The 15,035-nt window shown below is 48.4% G+C and overlaps 2 protein-coding genes across 11 annotated transcripts in view; one reads left to right on the forward strand and one right to left on the reverse strand.

The window, feature by feature from the left end:
* The window catches only part of dnah3 (dynein axonemal heavy chain 3), a 51,311-nt gene extending 42,472 nt beyond the window's left edge, over positions 1 to 8,839 (forward strand). For all 4 annotated transcript variants that reach the window (XM_088612624.1, XM_088612623.1, XM_088612625.1 and 1 more), the window contains 10 exons: positions 73 to 2,214; positions 2,654 to 2,879; positions 3,235 to 3,479; positions 4,481 to 4,597; positions 5,122 to 5,279; positions 5,608 to 5,775; positions 6,297 to 6,439; positions 7,118 to 7,322; positions 7,497 to 7,634; positions 8,400 to 8,839. In XM_088612624.1, coding sequence (XP_088468750.1) covers positions 73 to 2,214; positions 2,654 to 2,879; positions 3,235 to 3,479; positions 4,481 to 4,597; positions 5,122 to 5,279; positions 5,608 to 5,775; positions 6,297 to 6,439; positions 7,118 to 7,322; positions 7,497 to 7,634; positions 8,400 to 8,753 — 3,896 coding nt within the window. In that variant the 3' untranslated portion in view covers positions 8,754 to 8,839. The remainder of the gene's footprint in view (positions 1 to 72; positions 2,215 to 2,653; positions 2,880 to 3,234; positions 3,480 to 4,480; positions 4,598 to 5,121; positions 5,280 to 5,607; positions 5,776 to 6,296; positions 6,440 to 7,117; positions 7,323 to 7,496; positions 7,635 to 8,399) is intronic.
* On the reverse strand, positions 2,010 to 15,026 carry lyrm1 (LYR motif containing 1). 7 transcript variants are annotated; one of them, XR_015928390.1, is made up of 10 exons: positions 14,898 to 15,026; positions 14,519 to 14,655; positions 12,532 to 12,690; positions 11,840 to 11,900; positions 11,356 to 11,387; positions 10,611 to 10,739; positions 8,368 to 8,579; positions 4,417 to 6,464; positions 3,350 to 3,661; positions 2,010 to 2,917 (listed from the first exon to the last, which is right to left on the reverse strand). XR_015928390.1 is itself a non-coding variant. In XM_088612640.1 (7 exons), exons 4-7 carry the CDS (start codon positions 12,685 to 12,687, stop codon positions 10,623 to 10,625), a joined length of 366 nt encoding a protein of 121 aa, XP_088468766.1. In that variant the 5' UTR covers positions 12,688 to 12,690; positions 13,887 to 14,013; positions 14,519 to 14,655; positions 14,898 to 15,026; the 3' UTR covers positions 9,740 to 10,622. The 7 variants fall into 7 exon arrangements, 4 of the variants coding, with proteins under 4 accessions (XP_088468766.1, XP_088468765.1, XP_088468764.1 ...); XR_015928388.1 differs by having other exon boundaries at positions 3,214 to 3,661; XR_015928389.1 differs by lacking the exon at positions 8,368 to 8,579 and having other exon boundaries at positions 3,214 to 3,661.
* Between the last annotated feature and the right edge of the window lie 9 nt (positions 15,027 to 15,035).

The following is a 15,035-nucleotide window of genomic DNA, read 5'->3' on the forward strand; positions in this document are numbered from 1 at the left end:
ATTCTTAAAACATTGAGACTCAGCACATCTCACCATTCTCCAATATGTTCAATAACATTTATTTCCCTGCAGGCAAGATGATCGAAGACTACTGGGGCTCCTCCAAGAAACTCCTTGGAGACATGAAATTCCTGGAGAACCTTAAGACATTCGACAAGGACAACATCCCAGCAGCCAACATCAAGAAGATCAGGGAGAAGTTCATCGATCACCCGGACTTCCTGCCCTCCATCATCAAAAACGTGTCCTCGGCCTGCGAGGGGCTGTGCAAGTGGGTGCGAGCCATGGAGGTGTACGAGCGTGTGGCCAAGGTGGTGGCACCCAAGAAGGAGCGGCTGAAGGAGGCTGAGGCAGAGCTCTCGGTCCAGATGGAGAAGCTCAGCATCAAGCGGGCGGAGCTGAAGGAAGTGGAGGACCGTCTGCAGGCCCTGAACGACCAGTTTGAGGCCATGAACAACAAGAAGAAAGAGCTGGAGGACAACATTGAGCTCTGCTCCCAGAAGCTGGTGAGAGCCGAGAAGCTGATTGGTGGCTTAGGCGGGGAGAAGGACCGGTGGACAGAGGCGGCCAGGCTGTTGGGGATCAGATACGCTAACCTCACTGGGGACGTCCTCCTGTCTTCTGGGATGGTAGCTTACCTGGGGGCTTTCACTGTTGACTACCGCCAAGAGTGCCAGAAGCAGTGGCACACCCTCTGCCAGGAAAAGAAGATTCCGTGCTCAGAGGAGTTCTTGCTCAGCAGCACCCTGGGGAACCCCGTGATGATACGAGCTTGGCAAATTGCGGGGCTGCCAGTGGACTCTTTCTCCACGGACAATGGGATCATCGTGTCCAACTCGAGGCGCTGGCCCTTGATGATAGACCCACAGGGGCAGGCCAACAAGTGGATCAAGAACAAGGAGAAGGCCAGCAAGCTTTCTGTGATCAAACTGTCAGACAGCAATTATGTGAGAATCCTGGAAAATTCCATACAGTTTGGAACCCCTGTCTTGCTGGAGAGCATTGGGGAAGAGCTAGATGCTGTGTTGGAGCCTATTCTTCTCAAGCAGACCTTTAAGCAACAGGGTGTGGAGTACATGAGGCTAGGGGAGAACATAATTGAGTATTCCAAGGACTTTCGATTCTACATCACGACTCGCCTCAGGAACCCCCACTACCTGCCTGAGGTCGCGGTCAAAGTCTGCCTGCTCAACTTCATGATCACACCCTTGGGGCTGGAGGACCAGCTTCTCGGAATTGTGGCCGCCAAGGAAAAACCGGAGCTGGAAGAGAAAAAGAACAAGCTGATCTTGGAGAGCGCTGCTAACAACAAGCAGCTGAAGGAGATTGAGGATAAAATCCTGGAGGTCCTGTCTTCGTCTGAAGGAAACATCCTAGAAGATGAGACCGCAATCAAAATCCTGTCCTCTTCTAAGGTGCTGTCCATGGAGATTTCAGAAAAGCAGCAAATCGCATCCGTCACAGAGAAGGAGATTGATGACACCCGCTTGGGCTACCGTCCAGTGGCCGAGCATTCCTCCATTCTCTTTTTCTGCATTTCCGATCTGGCCAACATAGAGCCCATGTACCAGTACTCCCTGACCTGGTTTATCAATCTCTATGTCCAGTCCATTGCCCAGAGCCTAAAAAGTGAGGATCTACAGACCAGAATAGAGAACATCATTGAACATTTCACCGTCAGTATATATAACAATGTGTGCCGCTCCCTCTTTGAGAAGGACAAGCTCCTCTTCTCTCTCCTGCTCACCGTTGGGATCATGAAGGGCAAGGGCAAAGTGAATGACGCGGTTTGGAGGTTCCTCCTGACGGGGGGCGTGGCCCTCGACAATCCTCACCCCAACCCGGCTCCCGAGTGGCTCTCGGAAAAGTCCTGGTCTGAAATTGTGCGGGCGTCTGGCTTGGACAACCTGCAGGGGCTCATGGAGCACGTAAGGCGTAACCTACCCAAGTGGAAGAAGATCTACGACTCCGCCAGACCCCACGAGGAGCAGCTCCCGGATGAGTGGAAGCTCCTGGAGGGAATGTACCGCATGATTGTGCTGCGGTGCTTCAGGCCTGACAAGATCGTGCCCGCGGTCCAGGAGTTCATCACTGACAACATGGGGAAGACTTACATTGAACCTCCCACCTTTGACTTGGCAGGAAGTTACAACGATTCCAGCTGTTGCGCTCCTCTGATATTCGTTCTCTCTCCTGGTGCCGACCCTATGGCAGGTAACTCGTGTGCAAAACGAGGTCAGACACTTGGTGGAAAAATCACCACGGGCAGATTTGCCTTTGAGGCTTTGTGGGACTTTCAGTTCACAAATAAAGTAGGTAACCGATCCATATGTGTCTAGAGCTCCTGAAACTTGATGAAGCACAGAAAGGAATGCAAGCTTATCCCGTCTGTCACAGATTGCTCTCGGTATAAGTTTTGCAGGTCTTTAAAGAAATGAGGAATAACTTCAATTTCAATGATCTTTTATTGTTCTAATTTGAATATACTGTCTTAAATCAGCATTAAATGCAAATGTTAATAATATCTGCCTGATGTGTAAAGCCATGTACAGCAGTTTCGTCTCATTCATTACACCCATGCTTGTTTGTAGGCTTTGCTGTTTAATATCCTCCAATGGTCTTGTGTGCTAATTATCTCTTTTTCTTCTCCCAGGTCTCCTGAAGTTTGCTGATGACCTGGGAATGGGCGGCACCAAGATCCAGAGCATCTCCCTGGGCCAGGGCCAGGGCCCCATAGCCGCCAAGATGATTGACAGTGCCATCAAAGCTGGCACCTGGGTCGTCCTACAGAATTGCCACTTGGCCACCAGTTGGATGCCCAGTCTTGAGAAGATCTGCGAGGAAGTGATCACACCTGAGGACACCCAGCCCTCCTTCAGGTCAGCACATGTCCTGCACACGTACAGCCTCTGAATGCCTGAGAAGGTAGGCAGGTAGTGTATGAGCCAACGGGTTTGCAACAGTGAGCGTGAAATAAGTTTATTCATAAATATTTGTTTTTCTTTGTGTGGCGTATTATGACAAGTTTGGATTTCAGAATATCAGAAAAGCTATTTTGGCAAATGTATAGTTTTACGTCAGATAATAGTAATGCCATTTTTTCCATATAGAAATATATATAACTCAGATAATCCAGATCCCTACAGTTGTCTACTTAGTATGAAGGCAAGGGTAGTCTTATTGAGCTGAGCACAATATCAATCTGCTTTATACCTTCCTCCTCGACCCACGTAGGTTGTGGCTGACCAGCTACCCTTCGGACAAGTTCCCCGTCAGTATTCTGCAGAACGGGGTGAAGATGACCAACGAGCCCCCAAAGGGCCTGAGAGCGAACCTGTTGCGCTCCTACCTCAACGACCCCATTTCGGACCCCACCTTCTTCAACAGCTCCCGGAAGCAGGAAGTGTGGCAGAAGCTGCTCTTCGGCCTGTGCTTCTTCCACGCCCTCGTCCAGGAGCGGAGGAACTTCGGACCCCTGGGTGAGACCCGGCTGTGGTCCGCATTGCTTCCCTTGCCCACTGCCTGCATGGTTTCTCCCCTCATTACAATCCAAGCTGCTTGTGCTTGTCCTGTAGGTTTCTCCGTGCGTGTCCAAGGATAGAGATGAGAACTCCATTTGTTCCACAAAAATCCCATACTGTGTCTGAGTTTTTGCTCTGTTCTTGAAGGGGATAAAGCAATTAGAAAGAATGGATTAAGTCAACTTCCAGATGACAGCCACATCCTTTGTTTTATATACAGCTGTAGCTTCATGTTTTTGTGCATAGGAGATGCAGAAGAGCTTAACTGGGTGCTTTGTGGAAGCACACAAACTGCTTAGAGAAGTTTAGACATTTTGCCGGCTGAGAATGGTCCCTAATCACTTTCTGTGTTTTCCTTGTGTTCTTCATTGTGTTCACCATTCTTCAATCGCCCTTGGAGAGAGACGTTGTAATTCTGAAAATAAATGTTTTATATCTGTTTTCCTTGCAATTACCGAATGTAAGAGTGGAGCCTAAGAACAGGCAGTGATTCAGAAATTGCTTTAGTTGCGAGTTTGCCGGGGGATTGAAGTCTTTAGTACTTCAGCCCTGTAAACACAGATCCTGCCAGTTCCAAATCCCAGACAGGCAGCATGGAGATCCACTGCCTGCTGTTACAGTCTCAGCTCACAGGATTAGAGCTCAGGCCCCATCTGCTGGGTGGGAGGTAAAACTCCCACAGGTATTTACAGGAATAGGAGGCGAAAAGGAAGACGTGGTTTGGGAAAGTGTGTTCTAAAGGAGTGGATGTGATTCGAGCGAGTCTTGAAGAGCTCAGAGTGCCTCCACCTCAGGAGCCTGTCCACTGTGGTTGTTTCCACAGGGGCCCGGCTGGTGTGTATTGTGTGTTTGTATTCAAATGAAACAAAGGCGAGCAAGTTAAAAAGCCTCCTACCTGCATATTGAAAGAACCTCTGCAAGCTGTTCCAGGTTGATCGGCACGCTCTGTTCTTCTCCAGGCTGGAATATCCCTTATGAATTTAACGAGTCAGACCTGCGCATCAGCATGAGGCAGATCCAGATGTTCCTGAACGAGTATGATGAAGTTCCCCTGGAGGCCCTCACATACCTGACAGGTAAGGGCTGTGGCTTTACCCGCAGTCTGGGAATGACTTCCGGATTCAGATGTGCTGCAGAGAGTCCAAAAGAAAACCCATATCCCCAGAAGCAGCTGCTGCATTGCTTTGTGTAGCGAGCAGAGTTTTTTTTTTTTTGTGGGCAGCAGAGCGCAGGTCATCCTCCCCACCACCGTCCCTGCACCAGTCTCAGACCAGCAGCGGCCGCAGAGCAGTCCACGCGCCGCGTTTCAACATTGTCTCCATTTCGGCCCAACCAAAAGGAAATACGTTTGACTAAAATTTCAAGGCCTGCTGCAGCGGCAGGTTTAGTTTTGTTTTGCCTTCTTTACGATGCTTAACGATTGTGTCAAGCAGGAAGTCCGATGCTCGATGCGGCACATTTACACTTTAAAAAACCACACCGAAGTACTTCATCTGCCTATGGCCGGCTCTGCCAGAACAGCAGGAATAACCACTACACCCACGGGAGAACCCGACGCTCTAACTGGCTCTGGCTGTCTGTGGCCTTCTCTGCCCGACAGGGGAGTGTAACTACGGGGGGCGTGTGACGGACGACAAGGACAGACGGCTGCTCCTGTCCCTGCTCTCCATCTTCTACAGCCGCGAGCTGGTGGAGCAGGAGCAGTACCGCTTGTCTCCCGGGGACGTCTACTACGTGCCAGCTCACGGCACCTACCAGGTGGGCCGGGGGGGGGGGGGGGGGCGCCGCTCAAATGGGACCGCAGGGGCACGCGGTGTCAGTGTGTATCTGAGCGAGCACTGAAGGATATTTCACTCATCCAGAGATGTGAAAATAACAAGGTCATTTCCCTTATCAATCCTTATCAAATTACAACGTGCAATGGCACCAGTTCCTCACCTGTTGCAGACAGACTGGGCTGAGCACGAGTGACCACGACAAGCCCAGTGAGTAGGGGATTTTAAATGAGGAGCCGTGCTCTTGCTGACTGTTGTCTGACTGGGATCTGGAGATGTTTGCTCATGCGCTTCTGCCTGCTGCGTTCTAGAGCTACATCGATTACGTCCGGAACCTGCCCATCAGCGCCGACCCCGGGGTGTTCGGGCTGCACGAAAATGCCGACATCACAAAGGACAACCAGGAGACCAATCAGCTGCTCGACGGGGTGCTGCTCACCTTGCCCAGGCAGTCTGGGGGTGGGGCTAAATCTCCGCAGGTGAGAGCCCCTCCCTGGAGGGCAGTGCTGGGGGATGGCTGGGTTTGATCAGCACAACACACTGCAACATGTCTGACAGCAACATGACAGTGTAGCCGTCTTACACACATCCGTTTAGCTTAGGGCTCTTCTTTCAAGCTGTCCACCTGTGCGTCATTCCCAAAATTAATACACCAGTCAAACGTCCAGAGTTATTCGCAAGTGCACATGGTACCAACGCTGGTCAGGATTATTTTGATTCTCTGGGGCCAGCGTCAAGTTTTTTTTCTCTAAAACTGGCTCGTGACGGCATCAAGTAAGGCTCCTGCTCTCAGGGCAGCATGAAGAACTGCAGGTCACAAAATGTCCGATCTCTTAGTGTTCATGAGAGCACCTCTGGAACAGTGTGCCTAGGGACATTGAAGAGTGGAAGGCTTGATTCCTTCTCAGCAGGTCTGAGGCAAATAATGCAGAAATGGAGACTCTAAAAGCACCACACATCTGTGACAGCCCATCACCAGTTTTTGTTTAATGGTTTTCAGGAAGTGGTTGAAGAGCTGGCTGTGGACATCTTATCCAAACTCCCTGCCGACTTTGACTTGGAGAAGGTGATAGAGAAGTACCCAGTGATCTACGAGGAGTCCATGAACACCGTGCTGAGACAGGAACTCATTCGCTTCAACAGGTACAGCACTGGGCATGCTGCTGAGCTGGAGGAGAGCAGAAGGGACACCTGATTAATGATGCAAAGCAGCTAACCAGTGAGACATATGCTGTTAGTGGCTCAGAGGTTAATGATGTTAATGTTAAACTTATATAAGCACACTTTTATATGAACTTGCAAACATGGAGCAGTCATGCAAATCAAATAGCTAACTGATTTTTTCTGGTAACTGCACAGTCTGAACGTGTGATCCATCTAAAAGAGCGTACTCAGTGTAGCTCGGGTTCTTTTGGCTCATCTCTTTTTCTGTCTCCGCAGTTTTGCTTCGGCAACTTTCCTTTCCTTTAAGACAGCGTACAGAGTTTACTTCATCTGCGGTGCGATTTTTTTCCGCGGTTTATATCATGCGTCACAGTACATCTGCCTGCTTTGCTCTCACGGCGTTTCTGCCCAGTTTCGCAACACTTTCCCCTGGCTGCTCACCGGGGCACCACAGTAAACCTTCAGAGACGTGGCTTTCGCAGCGCCACGCCCATCTTTTGCCGCTCTGGCTCGGCCTCTCCTGCCTCTCTGCGAGACAGTGCAGCAGCAGGGAGCTCGTCTCTGATGCGCAGCATCCAAAGCCCAGGTCCCTGCAGAACTCCCCCCCCAAACCCCCGCCCTTCCCTAAAGCCCCGGTGCCTGCTTTCTCTCTGCCAGGCTGACCCAGGTCGTGCGGAGCAGCCTGGTGAACATACGCAAGGCTCTGAAAGGCCAGGTGGTGATGTCGGCTGAGCTGGAGAATGTCTTCAACAGCATGCTGGTGGGAAAGGTGCCCGCCATGTGGGCTTCAAAATCTTACCCCTCGCTGAAGCCCCTGGGGAGCTATGTGGCCGACTTCCTCGCCAGGCTGCACTTTCTCCAGGTACTGCCAGACGTTCCATGTTGATATAATACTGTGTTTTTCAAGGAGCAACACATTAACCTGCGTCTTTTTTTGCAGGATGAGGAGGTGGAAACTAAACATAACAGCACAGACGCTTCATAGCCGTGCTCTTTGTCTCAGTATCCACTGACACAGTCTCATTGCTCCCCACAGGACTGGATAGATAATGGACCCCCCAATGTGTTCTGGATATCAGGGTTCTACTTCACCCAGTCCTTCCTCACTGGTGTGTCACAGAACTTTGCCAGGAAGTACACTATACCGATCGATCACGTTGGCTTCGAATTTGAGGTAAGATTGCCACAGAAAAACTCCAGGTGGCAAAACACCCTATTTCTATTTCTTAACCCTGATATCCTGCTTTCTTCAGTGTAGGACTGGGAGTCTTTGTGATATTTTTTCAGTCTTGTGAATGTGTTTAGTTGTCCAAAACTGTCTTCGTGAATATCTTTTGGTCCTGAATGATGTCCTGTATCACGTCTGGGAGGGCTTTCATCCCATCAAGAGGCCCCTGTGCTGTTTGTGCAGGAGATCCACACAGCCACTGTCTCCTGGGCCTTCAGACAGCTGGTCTGCTGCTTCACCTTGAGAAGTTCTTACTGTCTTTAGCATTACCCATGAGCCGAAAAAAAATTAACTAAATTGTGATCACAAACGGAGGACAGTTCCACCCTGGAGAGATCCTCTAGACATTAGAGCTTAGATTGCGCTTGAGTAGGAGGTGTTAAAAAGAGGCCAGCTGAGCCAGGCAACAGTGAAGAGGAAGAATAGTAGATTAGGACTCTAGGCTTGTGACTGCGTTTTGGGTTCAAATCCCAGTTGCGGCACAGACACAGCATATCTGAACCCGCAGTCCTGGTTTCACTACTTCTCAGCTTTAACAGGTCATGGGCCCTCTTCCTAGTTGTACACTCTTATTTAAACGTTATCTTTACGGAATATGACAAATGTTTATGTTGCCGTGTTCAAACATTGTACACAGGAAAGAGACGCAACCTGCATTTTTGTCTCGATGTGCCCCCACCTCTGTCATGATGTGGCATCTACTGTCCTCAGGTCACCACGCAGGAGACGGACATGCCGGCGAAGCCGGAGGATGGTGCCTACATTAAAGGCCTGTTCCTGGAGGGCGCTCGCTGGGACAGGGAAAAGAGGGTGATCGGCGAGTCCCTCCCCAAAATCCTCTTCGACCCGCTGCCCATCATCTGGCTGAAGCCGGGGGAAAGCTCCAAATTCCTGCACGAGAACGTGTACTTCTGCCCGGTGTACAAGACCAGCGCCCGCAGGGGCACGCTGTCCACCACCGGCCACTCCACTAACTACGTGCTGCCCATCGAGCTGCCCTCTGACCGGCCCCAGCAGCACTGGATCAACAGGGGCGTGGCCTGTCTCTGCCAGCTCGATGACTGACGGGCCTTTCGAGGGCCGCGCGGCCCCACAGCAACCCAACCGCGATCAATAAAGCCCTGCGGGAAGAAACCGGGGCGCTGCAGAAACACGCTGTGCATTTGTTGGGGTGGAAGGAGGGCAGCTGGAGATCAGTTGGTATAGCATTGTGAAGGGGCTGAGTTTTCATCACGATTTGTGCGATCTGCTTACTCTACTATGACTACCCAGTGGAACGTTCCTTCAGGGTTTCAGATATGACCTCTATCAAAGTTTTTTTTATATAACCAAGTTATTTAATATTTTATTGATGCTCAATTTTACAGCCCAGCAAAGCACTTTATAATACTTTGGTTTTAGTTTAGGGATGCAAGTAGTCACAGCACATTCAGTGCAGTTTTTAAATATGTCTAATATCAGAAAACAAGAGCAGCATGGTGCCACAATGGTAACCAATGCTGGGGCCCTGGGTTCAGTTCCGGATCTGGAGTGCTCTCTGCATGGAATCTGAATGTTCTCCTGGAGTTTGTGTGGGTTTCCTTCAGGTGCTCCGGATTCCTCCCCGAGTCCAGAGATGTACCGGTAGGTTAATTGGCTTCTGAGAAAACTGTCCCTGCCGTGAGTGTGTGCATATCTGTGTCTATGGGTGCTCTGGGATGGACTGGCGTCCTGTCCTGGGTGTGCACATTGCTTGCTGGGAATAGGCTCCGACTTCCCTACGCCTGTATCGGATAAAGCAGTTAGAAAATGGAGTTCTGGATGATGGAAACTCGAGGAGAGTGAGGCATCTGCATACGTTCAGCCACTCCCCTGTCCAGCACAATCACTTCCATGTGTTTGATACACCAGACATGTTTCATTAAGGACGAGGACACATGTGGCATGAACACGTTTTTAAAAATGGAAAGTAAAATGACATTCCTGATATGAGAGAACGTAAATCCTGATATCACGTTGGGGATTGTCACAAGCTCTTTCTGATGCAGTAATTAAGGAGTCCATACACCAGGTGCTCTTCAACTCTTTTAATAAGAGAACAAATTAAGGACAGGAAATTGACCAAACTTTAGACTGATTACTTTACAAACACTGAGCTGAGCTACATGTCAAATAGGCCAAACATGGACTGTAGATGTATACTATCTCTGGAAATGTTCTACTTTAGTTTTTATTAGTTATATTACAGAGCTATGATTCAGTGGGTTACAGCCTTGGAAGACTGCACATGCCTGTGTAAAGCAAGTAGATTTGATCACTTATACACAAGCAGGTATGGCAGTTGTCTCATGCTATCCCAGATGCCCTTAATTACAATAAAGTTTTCATTTTTGGTTAAGGTGGTATGTTTCCCTGTGGCAATATAGTTTCTTGTCTCTTTGCAAGACTGAAAACAGCAGCAGGTTATACCATGTTTTAGTTTTAGGGAACAACACAAGTGTAAACTGACAGTACACAAATGAAAAGGACGATGGTATTCCATTAAAGATACCCCCATTAAAGAATAGAGTACCCCCTGGCTTAAGCACACATGCACATCTGGCCTTGAATCAGATAAAAGACTAATAATAGTGCATCATTCCAGATTTCCACAGACAACTGTCTGCACAGAGAAATAAGAGAGATCCTCTGCAAAAAATCAGGAAGCAAATAAAGACACTTGTGCCTCCTGCTCCAGAAGAAAGACAAATGGAGCCTCTTGATTTGTATTCATTTCACCAAACTGTTGCTGTCATTTCCTGCGGAGGTGAGCTCTGGGGCACCTTCCTCTGGACCCCAGCAGGCACTGGCCAGAGCCAAGTCCAGTGACCCCTCACCCAAAGCCCCTGTGCTGCGGTTCTCCCAGCACTGCCCCCCACCCAGGCTGCGCCTGCGGCCACACACCAAGAGAAGAGCTCAGGACGTTTCATCGTGTGACTGCAAGTAGATGGGCTGTGCCTGCTTCCTCCGTCTTTCCTGGGCTCGGAGCCTTCTCCCCCTCTGTGTGGCCAGGCCCATGGGGGGCAGGTAAGTCTGTCACAGCAGCATAGGGTACAAACTGTATGTAATCAAGTATGTAATCACATGACAAGTGACAAGTCATGACAAGTATGTAATCCACAGAGCTAAAGATCTGTCTAGAAAGCATCTGTTTAATGGCAATAGCAATACCAAACAAACATGGAAAATGTTTAACCATAATCCAATAACTGATTACGATCAAGGCTAGAGATCTGGAGGACTGTGTTTTTTTTTTCGGTGTAACAGTTCGTTCCAGTTCTCCAGGCACTGTTCCTTTGAAGAGTGCAAGAAAACCTGCAGAGACACCGGCCCTGTCTCCGGGCCAGTACTAGGTACTACTGATGTCGTGGGATTATACTGAAGAAAGACATCCAGGTAATGTCCCTCTAACACATGTGCTTAACTCTCCCGAATGTATTTTTAGAACATAATAAGAGTCACAGGCGAGGGGGCCATTCAGCCCCTCTGGTACTAAGTAGTTCTCAACCTGCTGTTTCTTTCATGAAAACTGCGGTATAAGCTTTTTCGTTTTTTGTAAGGAATGCATGGAAATTAGGGTTACTCATGTTTTTCACAAGCAGCAGCCTTGAAAAGGCAGTGAAAAAGATTTCGGTTTATCATCACTCACCGGCCTGGGATAAGGAATCCTGTAATGAAGACCTGCGGAAACAAAACTACATTCAGTCCACGTACAGTATAATCTTACCGCAGAGCACTGGTGGGCTCTGGCCAGAGGTGCTTTACTTTTTTAGTGCTTACTCTGAACTAAATGGGGTGAAGGGTGGCCAGTCAATTATTTCTGTATTTACAGAAACTGCAATAATGTACAAAAACGTAGCGTATAAGCCAAAACCGAATCCTTTACACCACATGGTAAAACAACGTCGAATTTACCAAGAAGTGACAGGACAAGTATCTAGTCAGAGCCACCAGAGGGCGCTATTCCACAAGCTTCAAACGAATGAGCCCAGAAAGGGGGCAGAGCAGAGCTGCGGTTACTTGCAACAGAAAACAAAATCCCGCACATTGGACGAAACAGCCAAACCATTATTCTCATACTTCATCTGCGATTGCAACACTTAAGCCGAAACCACATTTTACGAATCACTTACCCATTTCAATTCTTGCGTGGCATTCTTCTATACACTTCTTAATAGACTCGCCATCTGTAATCTAAGAAAAACGATTTTCCATGTCATCCGTGTCACTTCCTCCTTTCCCAGCCTTCTTCTTTACTCAGCAAGCTGGCAGTCTGTGAACTGGGTCCAGCGGGATGCTAACTCTCCATCAGTCCATGTGTTTCCACTGTGGACATTCGGAAACTGAAGGTACAGAGACACAGATCTCTGCCTGTACCCTACTGTCACTGAAGCAGATGAGCTCTGGAAGCTACAGTCAGTTTAATTTAAATTAGAAATAGCTCTTCACCGGGGAGAAGTATTTAATTGATAAACTGAGGTTGACCTGGCCCAATCTGCGCCACCTTCGCAGCCACAAAATGTCGATTTAAGCAGCTTCAGAAATCCTGCTGGATTTCTAGGTTCCAGCTGGAGGTCAGTGGTTTTCATCCAACCACACGCCCACGCTCCGTGGGAGACAGGGGCGCCGAAGTCGGGTCTGTGGACCCTGAACATCTGGAGTGGACAATTCCAGTTCTGGTTTATACCCCACCTGAGCCCTTAATTACATAATTGAACTTATTTGCTTAATGGGACAAGCTGAAGCCTTTCCTCGTGCTCGGTGAGCTGCAGGTTGATCCCACTGGACAGTGGCCCTGAGGACACCAGTGCCCCTTTGCTCTTACCTGCTTGTTCTGCCTGAACAGTGTCCTGGCCTCCTGGGTGATGTAGCTCCTCTCGGTGCTGGTGTCCTGGGACAAGCCGGACTGAGCCTGCCAGCTGCGCGCGATCCGGAGCACCCGGCGGTACAGAGACAGCACCTCCTGCCTCGCTGCGGCCATCGCCTGGACCGGTCAGAGACACGAAGCCTCAGAAATTCATGCCATTAGTATATATTCATCCCTGGGGCGACACATTGTTACACACAACAGAGCAGCCGCCATAGTGAACCAGCAATCCCACTGCATTGTAGGGGAGAATGGGAGAAATCTCTTCACCAGCGGAGGTAAGGGGGAATTTAGGGAGGCCAGACTGTTCAAGCCCAGAACTGAATTTAGTCGGGAACCCAGAATTAACATTCATTTCCTCGCTCTGCATTCTGGGTTTTATTCCAGCTGAGCTCTCCATTAGTGAAGCTAACTCAACCTTGAATTCAGCTTCTTGCTTGCTTTTCATTTCAGAAACACTGTGCTGCAGAAATACTGCCTTAGCAAACAAAGCTCCTTGCACTCTCTCCTAAAGTTGCATATTAGGCATCTGATCAATTATTGACATATCAACAGCCACTTAATTATGTCCAGACACAGGTGTGAATAACACTGTCTCACACACCCACAAAAGAGCAACTGTGCCCTGCAGAAGATTAGCTGCTACCATTTCACATGTAGGTGTGTGGAAATTACTTCAGAGCTGATAATTAGCAGCCCCATCCAACTTACATTTCCACACAAAAAAACAGTATTAATTGACTACTGATCATATAGTCTAATAAACTGGAATGAAAACCGGGAGACACAGGTCTTGCAGCCGCAGTGTTGAGACCCAATATCCCATAACAGTGATTCCCAATCCCAGTCCTGGGTTACCCCTGTGTCACCTGGATTATAACCCACCAGAGAATTTGTTAGTTTGGCTCTTCCAGCTCTTCCATTGAAGTGAACTGAACTATTTGCTTGTATTTTTGAAACAGTTTACACCCTTAAACAGTGGAATGAGGTTAGGAATCAGCACGGAACCTGTGGCAGGCACTGGGTTTCAGAACTTCTCTCTTTCAGGGTTGTTGTTTCACTGATGTGGCTGAATCTCACCTGTGGGCCAGTGGAGCACCAAGAACTCACCATGAGTGTTTAAAAGCCTCATCCCCACGCCTTTCACTGATAAACAACAAGAGATGTTTTAAAAACACCTACAGAGGAGGAGCCATTTCAATCCAAAATGGATTTCTGGGGAAGTTGTGTACATAAAGGAAGTTATTTGTAAATTCTAAGTACATCACACTTTCAAAAATCAATCAATTTAGACCAATTAAGGATTCAGTCACCTTATTTCATGAAGATCTCTGTTGGAATGAAACCAGAAGACACAGTTTGGCTCCAGAAACAGGACTGGGAAATTCAGTCCCAGAGGAAAGTCTGCTGACTTTCTGTCGAACTGGCAGTTTCACTGTACTAAACGCAAACATAAATACACCAGCAAGTGGGACAAGAAAAGCTGAATTTCTCAGTCTCTTAATGACAACATTAGTGTGCGCAGACCCGTGAAATATTTTGAATCCCAGTGATAAAACATGGTGGGAGAGGACAGAAAGCCACGGTCGGCCGGAAAGGGCGAAGCGACACTCGATAACGAGAAAGGGTGATGTGTCATGATTGCCTGCGGTGCTTTCACTAGTTCCCTCACAGCGTGTCGGATCGGTTATTAATCAGCACTTCCGGGTATTCTGGGAACTCTGCGAGAGAAACTGCTCTCGAGGAGAAAGAATAAATCGGACGGTTTGATTTGACAACTGGAATATGGGGGGAGGGGGCATGAAAAATCAAAATAAATTGCTGAAACACTTGCCATTTAGCTATCTCGTCTTCAACTGTACAGGCCGATAAGAAGTTAGCAGAGCAACAGAAATCAGGGTCAAATGTTCGTAAGAATCCCAAAAGTAACAAATATTCCTGATACCTTTCGATGACTCCAGAGCACACCCTGATGATTGACAACTGATTATTAATTTTCTACATACAATCCTAAAGGGAACTCTTCAACCCCGGCAATATATTTTCTGGTAGAAGCAGTGATGCGTCATCAACAGGTTACACCTAAAAGAGAATTACATACAATAAGCGTTGGGGCACAGCAGTTCAATTAAGTATTGCTTAACAGCAAGAACACCCACCTCTTTAAAGAGGAGACTTACATAAGGCTAAGGCGAGAGCAACAGGGATAAACGAGAAAAATGAACAACTTTAAAACGAGCCACATGAAGAAGTTATCGATGCGTTCGTAACGAAACAAAATATTAATTTTAAAGGGATAGTATTAGCTTCCCATGTCCACCAACCTTAGCTGTCCTCATTCAAGGCAAAACACAGGCGACGTACCCACTCCCGTCGCTCCCATGATGACGACAGCGGTTTGTGCGCTCACGCTTTTGTGACGTAGTGCGCAGGCAGCTGAGCCCCTTGGCCGCAGCGATGGG

This window comes from Lepisosteus platostomus, chromosome 19 (genome assembly GCF_059453375.1).
Source record: "Lepisosteus platostomus isolate fLepPlt1 chromosome 19, fLepPlt1.hap1, whole genome shotgun sequence".
In the NCBI taxonomy this organism is placed as follows: domain Eukaryota; kingdom Metazoa; phylum Chordata; class Actinopteri; order Semionotiformes; family Lepisosteidae; genus Lepisosteus; species Lepisosteus platostomus.